The 11,632-nt window shown below is 35.2% G+C and overlaps 1 protein-coding gene and 1 long non-coding RNA gene across 2 annotated transcripts; both read left to right on the top strand.

Annotated features, from left to right (window-relative positions):
• Positions 1-3,514: 3,514 nt before the first annotated feature.
• On the top strand, positions 3,515-4,257 carry LOC122136840 (zinc finger protein 664-like). The gene has a single exon (XM_042721427.1). The coding sequence runs from the start codon at positions 3,515-3,517 to the stop codon at positions 4,124-4,126; it is 612 nt and encodes a 203-aa protein (XP_042577361.1). The 3' UTR covers positions 4,127-4,257.
• Positions 4,258-9,519: 5,262 nt separating this feature from the next.
• LOC109069070 lies at positions 9,520-10,721 on the top strand. The gene is made up of 3 exons (XR_006154268.1): positions 9,520-9,576; positions 10,012-10,120; positions 10,503-10,721. It is a non-coding gene; the product is annotated as an uncharacterized LOC109069070 (long non-coding RNA).
• Positions 10,722-11,632: the final 911 nt, after the last annotated feature.

Below are 11,632 nucleotides of genomic sequence, written 5' to 3'. Positions count from 1 at the left end.
TTAAGCAGTAAATAAGCTAAAAATGTATCCCATCCTTGCAGAATTGTCAAAAACATGAAAACTGTCAGAATGACTGATTTAGACATGCCAACTGAAGTTTTTTTTTTAGAAGTAAATAAAATAATCAAATGTAAAATAATAATAATGTGTTCTGTTGTAAGTTCTCATACTCGATATCATGTTTTCTCATGGTTTATTCTTAAACTGGTGAGTTGTTCTGTTAAAATAACCACTTCCAAGCCTTTGACACTTTTTTAGCTTTAAGTGACAATTTACAGATGATCTGAAGACATCAGCATTAAATGAGGTGAAAACTGAACTATTGACATGAAATAAAGAGCTTTTCAGCAGCACTGTTAATATTGATGAGTCTCAGACTATCAACACTCATTCAACAAGACATTCAGATCATCAGCAGATCATCTCTCTTTATTCTCAGTGTTTGTATATAAGCATGGGCGTAGCACCAAATCTCAGGCAGATTATGCTTACTTGTTAAAACTGAAATATATAGAACTTCTAAACACGTTGCCCCTGTAATGAGTAACCTAACAAGGGAAATTTCAATTTTATTCATAAATGTGAATATAGATATCAATTAAGTCTGATACAAGAAAACGTTAAATATTGCTGGAGCTCTTTATTTTTAAAAGTTTTATGATCGTTGTCAGTTTCTGTAGCCTATGTTAAAATTTTTAATTATCTTATTAATTTACTGCAATTACTGTAGTTAGTAGAAAACCAAACTATTTTAAGATTCATATGGACATGTAAGGCTATGGTGTTGTTGATAGCCTGAGTGTTATTAGTGTATGTTTTATCATATATCCTGGCTCAGATAATGTGTTTCTATCAGCAAACACTCAGAATAAAGTGAGATGATCTGCTGATGATCTGAATGTCTTGTTGAACAGAGCTGCTGAAAAGTTCTTTATTTCATGTCAATAGTTCCTGTTTTCACCTCATTTATTATGCTGATGTCTTCAAAGAAAGGAGCTTTAGGTGGCAATTTACAGGAGATCTGGTGTCAATACTGAGGATATTTGTTGGTTACAAATCAGTAGATGTGTTTCTGTGTTTATGTTTTCAGCTATTTTTCATACCATAATTTGAAAAATTTTTTTTTTACATCAGTTATATTGTCCTGTGAAAACGATCTGCAGTAAGTGATATATAGCAAAAAGGGTTGTTTTTTTTTTTTTTTTTTTTTGGCGGATCAGCTCTCCACATGCTGCAATTCACCTTCAATTAAGCTCCTCCCACAAGAATAGCATCATCACGAAGCTCCACCCACAGTAATTCACTAATAAATGCTGGAATATTCCCATCAGTTCACAAGTGAAGATGAGCAGGAAGAGCTGAAATCTGCAAATACTGAGTTTATTAAAGAGAGAGAGAAGATGAGAGATCCAGAACCCTGCAGAATCAAACACACTGAAGATACTGGACAACAAACAGGTTGGTGTTTATTTTTCTTCCTTTATTAATAGTGCTGATGGCTATAAGGCTTAAAGCAGATTTAGATTTGCTGTAACAGGAAAAATCTTTAGAGCTCTGCAATAATATAGCTGATCTTCAAGTAATAAGGCAGGGTTCCAGACTGCGACTATTTTTTTCTGCCGCGACTAAATGTTTTACAGTGCATTGGCCAACTAATAAGTGCTGCAATTTTTCTATTGCATATGCGAAACCTCAAACGGAAAATTAAACTAAAGTGTAACAAAACAGCGCTACTCGTTTGAGCGGTTTATCAGCTCGGACCAATAATTGAGCGCAGCGCTAACGCATGCAAACATCAGAGCTCAGAACAGAACCAATGCTGATCTCGCCACACTGTTACTACACACTGCTGTGAGATCCAGAAAGGAGTGCTTGAATTCTGTACAGAAATATCTGTTATAAACAGATCACACAGCGATGATGTAGAAACCCATAACTAACTAACGCTAATAACATGGTGCTGTGGCAGAAATAGTCAAATGTTATATCCTCATTCATTTCAGGGTTTGTACAACATTTTAAAAGAGAAATTCATGCACTTTTCAGTGACAACACAACTATTTACAGCACTTTAAAGCTCTAAAAATGATTTAAGTTTTTAATGGGATAACCAAATACATTTTGTGGTAAACAAACAATTATTTAAAATTAAAAACACATCAAATCACCACAATAACCAGTAGAAAGCAGCAGATGAGCGTATTGGCTGATTAATCATTCATTTTTACTTCTTTAAATTATATCAGGTCAAATCAAATAATCAAGAAATAAAATTTTGTAAATGTTTTGCACTTTGTTACTGATGTAAGAAAAGTCACAAAATTTAATGAAAAACAGACTTTTCTTTCATTTGCAACTGAATCACACATCAAGAGCGTTTCTGAATCACTGCAGAATGATCACACATCTCCCAACTTTTTTTTTGTGACATATAATAAAGTATAAATTAAATGAAAACTGTCAATTGCACCATTAGATCTGCGCATGCTGCTTCACATTTTTTTTTTTGTTTTACAGCATTTTTATAGTATTGCGCATTATAACCAATCACACATGATTCTGTTGAGTTTATGTAGCCAATCAGAGGTGTTCAGATTAATCATCACTGAAACACCAGATTTTTGTTCAGTGCAAGGTTTGTCCTGTGCTGTCCCTGGCAAGATGGCCCAAATCTGCCACTGATTGTACATTTAATAAGAGTAAAATATATTAATTTTCTATGTAAAAATTAGAATTTGCATGTTAATATTGTTCATAAAAGTACATTTTGTATGATTCCAAATTCAAGCTTAGTGCTTTACTGTCAAATGTGCATTACCAAGAAATAAATGACCTGCTTCTGCCGTCACTATCTGTTGAACTTACTGGGTCTGGTGCCACTGCTAACAAATGTTCGCCTGGAGCCCTGTAAGAGACACTTTATATGAACTGGGCACTTTTATCAATAACATTATGTCTGATCATTTTTGTAGTGGATCACACATATGTAACAGTTCTTCTTATAGAAACATGGATTTTTGCCTATAATGTTTTAAGAATAATAATTTGAAGATCAGTGTACCTCATTCATAGAAAAATTCCAGGGTTATATATTTTATAAAAATTCATCAAAATTACCAAAATTTTGTATAACAATTATCTAATTTACACTGCTATATCAGGAATCATTTTCATGTCCACATGTATCTGCTTTCTGTGAGTTACTAGAAATGAACCATTTTTTACTTCTGTTTCAGAGTTGGTTGAAGAAAACGTGAAGAATGAAGAATTGAGTGAATCTGAGGAGAAAAATCATGCTGAAACTGGAGAAAAACCTTTGAGTTGGTCTCAAACAAAAAAGATAGATTTAATTAAAAGACCAGCCAAGAAATCTTTCACCTGCACTCAGTGTGGAAAGAGTTTGACAAGAAAAAATTGTCTTGAGCGTCACATGAGAGTTCATTGTGTTCTATGTGGGAAAAGTTTTGCACAAAAAGGGGGGATTTTAGCACATTTGTGGAGCCTTAAGAAGCACATGAACATCCACACTGGAGAAAAAACGTACATGTGTTCACACTGTGACAAGAGATTCAGTCGGTCAGGAGACCTAAAAACACATGAGAGGATCCACACTGGAGAGAAACTGTACACATGTGATCAATGCGGCAAAACATTTTCGGGCGCTTCATACCTGAGAAAACACCTGAGAGTTCATACAAAGGAGAAGCTACCTTCATGTCATTTGTGTGGAAAGAGTTTTTCATGTCTACAAAATTTGAAAGTACATCAGAAAATACATACTGGTGTGAGAGAGTACATGTGCTTTGAGTGTGAAAAGACTTTTACTACAGCAAACTGTTTAAAACTGCACCAGAGGATTCACACTGGAGAAAAACCTTACAAGTGTTCACACTGTGACAAGAGATGCAGTCATTTAACACATCTGAAAACACATGAGAGGATCCACACTGGAGAGAAACCTTACAAGTGTTCACACTGTGACAAGAGATTCAATCACTCAGCAAATCTGAAAACACATGAGAGGATCCACACTGGAGAGAAACCGTATCACTGCACTGACTGTGGGAAGTGTTTCATTCAATATTCTTCTCTACACAAACACACAAAAAACAATCACAGCAAGTAGATCATCTTCAGATCCAGCACTATCAGGTCTGATGAGCATCCTCACCAAATATTGCATCAAGGAATAAAATATCATGTGGATAAATCGGTCCTGACCAGAGATTACAAGCGGCATGACAAAGAAACATTAGATACATTATTATAAATTTTGTTTAGCATTTAAAAGTGTCAGATTCAACTGAGATTCAGATCAACTCAAAGATGGAGTGCCTCTCCAAAGAACAATGTCAAAAAGTTATATTCTTGTATTTCATTTTGCTTCGTGATATAAATGATATCATTCTGCTTTCTTATGAGTTTCATGTTGTGTTCAAATGTTCACTTATTTAGTGCAGAAAAGTAGTGTTTTAAAATAAGTTAATTATTATTATTATTTTTATTATTTTATATTATATATATTTTTTTGAGTGTTGGGGTATGGTGGGGCATAAGAATGCAGTGTGGTGTGGATTATCTGTTAAGTTATATTGGTTTTCTTGTTTAGATCAATCTTGATGATGTTAGTGCCCTAAACAATGTTATAATGGACTATATAACATCCATCTCATGTATAAACATTGTGTACGCACAAAATAGGCATAGAAATTGCGTACGCACTCAGTTCAAATAGTTTTGCCATAAACACTGCCCATCCAGATAAGAGTAATGCATCTTTTGTATCTGTAAAGACTCTATGTTGATTCATGTGCACTCGAATAACAACGAAAAGTTACACTTTAGTAAAAAAAAAAAAGCAAACGTGATGCGCTTTCTGCCGTCTCAGACTCTGTGAACTTGAGCGCATCACTTCGAAACTCTGTGTATGCTTGCCTTATTACAGACATGAAAAATATATCTATAGAGATGGAAACTTTTAAATGAACCAATTCAAATAGAAAACAAATATTCTCAGATTATGTAATATGTAACAAACATGCATACAGGTGCTGCGGAGATGAGTCACTGTCGCATACTTCATCTCTTAAACCGAAAACAGAAAGCACTAGTGTAACAATAAATTATTAAAACGTTAATGCAGTGTACTTGCTGTTTTTCCCTAACACATTCAATAATTATTATATTTGCCAGTGTGCTATGGCAAACATTTTTTTGTGTGTGCTTGAGCGCTTATTAGGCTATGTAGGCAATTAAAGGCTCATTATTATGATTTATATGGTTTATGAATAGATGTGTGACTAATAGTCCACTAATGCTTAAAATGAACAATTACTAGTTGACCAGAAAAATCTTTAGTCATGGGCAGCCTTAATGCATATTGACTAATTGTTTACGAGAAGCATACATATAAGAGACTGACAATTAGCTGATGCTAATTAGCTAACTTGTTTAATTAGTGATGGATTTTAAAATCTTTGTTTGAATGTGGCAATTAACATTTAGATTTTTAAACCTTTATTTGAACATGGCAACATAATATTGCACTCTACATATTTCTATGAATAAATCTCTGACAGAGACTATCAGCCAATCACTGTGTGCATAGTTAGAAAGTATGCTGACATCATCCATAGCAACAAGGTCAACCCCGCCCTTACTCTTAGCTTGAGACTTCTGTCTATTCCTTAATAAAAGTTTGTCTCAACAGCTTTGTGAATATGTTTTAAGAGAAAACTCTTAGCGCTGCTTTAATCCTTGTATTTGGGAAACTGGAAGGGTTATGTAGAAAAAGATTTTTGAATTACGGGCCCATACACTCAATAGGATGCCAAAGTTCCCGTTTAATATGACGTCTAAAGCATGAGAACACCAACGCGTATCGTCCCCTTGACAGTTTGTCAGGGTGTTGGTGATGGGCCAATGGGCCGATACGCGTTGGTGTTTTAAGCTTAGCCCAACTATTAAAGGCTTTTTAATTTTGCTATCTATTGGTGCCTGGACTTGGATTTTTTTCCAAAATCTTTTTCTAGCTTTGTGAATATGTTTTAAGAGAAAACTCTTAGCTAAACGGTCCTCGTTACAGGGTAAGGTTATCTGTTTGATAAAGATTAAAAAGTCTTTTGTGAATACAGGCCCAGCTTTTAGAGAATACGGGCCCAGACGTTTAGCCAACGGTCCGTGGGCGTGACGTCTGAGGCTGAGACTACTAAAGAGGAGGAGTCCGATGACAGTTTGTTATATGCACAGGTGCGCAAACAGTTGTAAATTAGATGGTTTTTATTAGTGTTGCTATCTAAACATGCAAGGGGTGATCAAAAGTTTAGAGACTATGCCCATCATGATAAACAACGGAAATGGTCCTCTTCAGGGTAACGTTATTCTGTTTGTGTAATGATGCTCCTGACAGACAGCTCTCATTCTTAAAGGGCCCCCAGCACCAAACTATTGGAAACTATTGTTACGCATTACTTTCATTTAGTTTGAATGGTGACAACATGAACTAAAACTACAAGTTTAGAACATAAAACTACAAGTTACAACCCTGAACAGTGTCTGGTAATGTAAGTCCAGCAATAACTCCAAAGTAGACCAGGAAAAGAACTGTAGAGTTGGACACATAATGTTTAAATGTTTGCAAGTGTTCTGTGTTCCTTGGGGTCATTTTGTATCTTTTACATCAAGTACAGTGACTAAAATAAGTCTTTTACCACAGTAAAGTGACTTTTACTTCTAATACTAGTTTTAGAAAGGGCATGAACTTGGCTTTCATATGGTATCAAAACCTGAAAAGGTAAAATTTCACCATGTGGTGGGTTTTCCTAGATCGGATTACATATTTTTATCAACAACTTTTATTGTCTGCGAATTGTATTTGCATTACGAAAATGTTTGCTTTTTGGGCTTTCTGTTTTAAATTTCTCAATAAAGCTTCTGAATTGAATTGAATTCACTGTAAAAAATTATTTAGCAGTTTAGTTGTTTCAACGAATTTTTTTATGTTGACACAACTTGCAGTTACTGATGATTTATTAATTCAAATAAAGTGAAAATTACAACAAGAAAGAATTCTAATTAAGAGAAAAATAAAATAAACGCTTGTCCTAATTCTTAACTTCACTATGCGTGTTTTGTTTTTGTTTAGTTCGCATGTAAATATAAATAAATAAAGGGTAATCTAATTCTTAGAATAAAGAGAAAATGTATCAGTTGACATTCTCAGCCAATGAGCATGAAGCTGTGTCGTCAGTTAGTCGTTTCCCATCATGCTTTTGACTAGCGCAGTCGGTGGAGCGCAGCTGCGCTCGACTGCTCAATCCGACACAGCAGCCTCGCTGTCGCGAGTTTTTTGGCACACGTCAGCATGACATCAGAGCAAGGCGGACGTAACTCGGACACTTTTCTAACCGGCATGCATCTTGCGATGATCACCGGTGATCGGTTCTGCGCAGATTTTGCTCATCTCAAACATGCCTATTCACTTCATCTGCGATAAAAAACGCGAACGCGATCTCCTCCATCGCTGACGTTTGCAGGCGACAAAACAGCGAGATTCAGGAAGTGTCCAAATTAAAAGGTCTTTTTTGACCCCTTACTGCAGCTGCCTATTCTCGCCTACATTTCAGGCGAGGCAAGGCGCATCTCAAACATTATTAATTTAAAGTTTTTGTTGTCTCAATTACAGGCTTATAACTTAAAAAAATTTGTTGACTCAATTACAGGCAATATCACATTCACAACATCACTTATCGCGAGATTTTACCAGAATACAACTTTGGTAAGTAAAATATTTGTATTTATTGGCTTAAAGTGTAAAATTAAATTGTTTGTCTAAGAAGAGTAAGCATGGTTTAAAGAGTCGTATTTTCTGTATGTATGTAAATGTTCGTTTCGCGGCACTCTGAAGCCTCAAAATACAGGCGGTTCCACAGTATTTTCCTTATAAATAATAAAACAAATAACGTTATTCTCCCACGCGGTACTGAGCTGAACTTATATGGAGAACGACAAAAATACAGTTTGTTATGTATTATTTGAGCCCAGAGCTGCATTAGAGACCGTTTAAACAGAGCGCGAGAGCTCAACGGATCACTGTATGGATTCATGGAGAACAACAAAAATACAGTTTGTTATGTCTTTAAACCTGACAGCGTAAAGAGTTTACTAAAGACATCCATCAGAATATACAACGATGAAAAATTCTGTAAAATACAATATTACTACTCGAACTATCTCTTTTCTGCATGTTATAAGGGAAACGAATGAGCACCATAGATGAGCACCTCTCAGTTATTTTGGAGCGCGTAACTCAACGTTACATTTGATATCGCTGACATAAGCATGGTTCAGATGAAGTTCTGAAGGTAACGTTACAAACTCTTCTTTCAGTTTTCTGAAGTAACATTAATCATTCAAGTGCCTCACCAGAACCCAGTGTAATGCTGCATGAATATACGGTCATAAGTAAATTGCATACGTTCAAAACTATATATTCTAGAATAACAGTAATAATAGCATAGCTTTATCTTGTATAAATAGCCATACAATAAGGATTGACACAAATGTGTGAAATTTTCTTTTATTTTGTTATAATTCTGTGTTGTGTCATTTAAAAGTTTGGATGGTAAAGTTTGTCTTTGGTAATTAAAACAAACTTGTCAATACATTTGACTTTCTCTTTAAAGATGTATTTATATATTTATGTTATTATTTTACAGTGTTTTGACGTGTTTCTGTATTTGTCATGTTTATGATATTTTGGAATGACTGAAGATCAGCGCAGAATTCAATAATCTTGTGGATGGACCGCAGCAAGTCCTTTTGAGTTGTATCCATCAAAATGCTATCCAGACATAATGGAAATGACATTCACATTGTAGAGCTTGGACAAAGTTGTAAGTACATTTATTTATTTATAAATGCATATTTATTGGAATCTATAAGCTTTATGATTGTAACCCACCCAGCACCAGACGTCATTTGGACGTTGTTTTCTGGTCTAAATAAAGTCGGCCCGTCATGGCTTTCTTTTAGACCAAAAAAACGACGTTGAAAAATGGTCTTTGTTTGGTCCGAGAGATTTGGTCCAAATTAAGCCCAAAAAGCGACGTTTAAACGTCTTTTTTTTTTTAATCCAAATTTAGCCCAAAAAATAGATGTAGATGGGCTTTAGTTCAAATTTAGCAGAAAAACACGTTTATTTCGGACCACAGCCATTAACAAATATAGCTAGTGAAGAAATAGATTATACATCATATCTGAAGCACTGTTAAATATATTGAAATATATTTTGAAAAAGATTTGATTGGGCGCGCGCTGAACTGGAGCTGAGGACGTCACCATGGAAACGGGGCGGCAGCTCAACTGTCAAGTAGCTGAATGCTGTCTCTCATGGTTGTTTTCACTCATTTCAGGTAAGTTTCGTCCCTAAATTAGACAAATAGTACATCAAAGTGTTCCTGAAAGTTTCTTTCATGTAAATGACACGCTTCCGTTGAACATTTACTTTATAGAAATGGTTTTATTGTCTTCAGAAAAAGTCCGTTAGCATCTCAACCTTAATGCTAACTACAAGAGGTAACTTTATATGCATCTTTCACAATATATTTCGCTTATATCAGCATGAATCTGTATTTTTCTTATATATGTGCGTGTGTATTTATATAATATTTCATAATATGTGTGTGTGTGTGTGTGTTTGTTTTGCTTGTTAGTTATTTTGATGTCCACACTGTAAGAGCATTATCTATAAACCACCTCGCTATGTACTGCGTTAAGATCACTCAGACGTGTAATAGCGCATGTATATGATTGCTCTTTTACTTGATTCAGTTAGTAAACCTGAAACTTTAAATTCCTGCTGCTGTTATTATTCTTTCTATTTTTTCTTTCTAGTATATTCTGTAAATTACTTTTCTTTTCTGCATTTCACCTCTGCTACAGTTTATTTATAATAAACCTGGCATTGTATAATAAATATTGTTGGCTTTGACAGATTTCTTATGTTCCTAGATTCTTCCATGCTGATGTCCATACCCTAGAGTTGGAGCGTGTATCTTGTCGAAGATCATTTTTAGACATTATGAGACATATGACTTGGGGGCAAAATACATTGAGTCAAGTCAGATATTCGACAGTCATAATTACTGATCTTAACACACAGGGAAAATGTGTAATGAACGCCTCGCAGATACAAACGGGGTAAATAATAGTTCATCATTGATATATATTTTCTATTTCAGAGACTGAAAATCATCGATAAACCACCAAGGTAATTGTAACTTATTTCAATGAGAATCATAAGAATAATAAGAATAAAAGAAAATGCATCTGTAACTTAATATTGCTTCTTATTTTTCAGTGTGGTTGAAAGTTCTCATTAAACACATAGCTTTCTTCTCATCTTTGTGCATTTTCAGATGTTGTGCATATTTATGAATCAAATTTTTTAACGTTGTTTAACTTTTTAACATTATAATATTGGTTGTCTTCTTTTTTTTCAGAGTTTAGCTCCAACCCCAATTAAGCAGACCTGAGCAGCTGATCAAAGATCACCAGAAACTCTGCATAACGGTGGTCCTGCATGCCCAGGACTGGACACCAGTGTTGTAAGTCATACATATAGCAGGAGATCTCAACATTGTCTCTCAAGGTCCACTTACATGCAGAGTTTTGCACCAACCTAGTGCAGTGCACCTGAACACATTAATCAAGGTCTTCAGTTTTACTAAGTATAAAGTCACAAACAGGTGAGTGTGATCAGTGGGGACTGAAGATCTTTGCCCGAACCCGATGGGACCCGACGGGTTCGGTTGGGTTCGGTCTTAATTTATATCATTTTACACGGGCTCCGGTTTGTGAGGTAAATGAGCGGTCATGTGATGGGTTTCGATTAGCGCGAGAAAGACGCGAAAATGTATGCTGAGTAGGTGAAACGGAGGCTTGCCTCTGGTGATTACGTTTTGGTTGCACCAGCAACTAAAGCAAAGTCTGAGGTGTGGAAAAGTTTTGACTATGTTTATAATTTATAATAATATAATAATGAGCCAGTGGGTTATATTGCTGGACGCACCATCAGTGAGCGGAGGAACGCGCTGAAGCCATCTACAGTGGATTCAATAATTTTCCTCCACCACAAAAACATGTAGGCCTAGCCTAATCTTGGTGAGTAAAAGTTTTTTCAAATTATAACTAAATATATTAATTGAGTCTTAAATGCATAATGTAGACAGAGTATATAGGCTAATGTTGGCATTATTCTTTTATTAAATTTCAGCTGCTAGTGGCGAAGCAAATTCTGCGGAGCCTTTTTGAATTTCGTTATTGCCAAATACCGATCTTAATTTAGAATTTAACTTAATTTAATTTGTTAAGAAAGACTCATTTTTATTGGTGCATTGGCCTATTTAAAGGCTAAATGAGCCTATGCCTAGGCCTATTTAGAGTGCTGAGATGTTACGATGTGACAGAGGACATATTTTTATTTCTTTGTTCCAACTTCCAAGTGGCCTATAGCCTAAGTTAGTTATGAATATATTATGTTAAAACATGTATAAATGACTCATTCTTGACAAAAGAGCTGTGTGCGTGCGCACATTTGAATAATGTCGGGCTGTAAATGGGTTCGGGCTTT

The sequence above is a fragment of the Cyprinus carpio genome, chromosome B3, assembly GCF_018340385.1.
Source record: "Cyprinus carpio isolate SPL01 chromosome B3, ASM1834038v1, whole genome shotgun sequence".
In the NCBI taxonomy this organism is placed as follows: domain Eukaryota; kingdom Metazoa; phylum Chordata; class Actinopteri; order Cypriniformes; family Cyprinidae; genus Cyprinus; species Cyprinus carpio.
Note: the sequence above shows the minus strand (reverse complement) of the source record. Positions and strands in the feature narration are given on the sequence as shown.

Excerpts from the sequence above, each read along its gene's own strand:
- LOC122136840 (XM_042721427.1), top strand. The coding sequence starts at position 3,515 with ATGAACATCCACACTGGAGAAAAAACGTACATGTGTTCACACTGTGAC.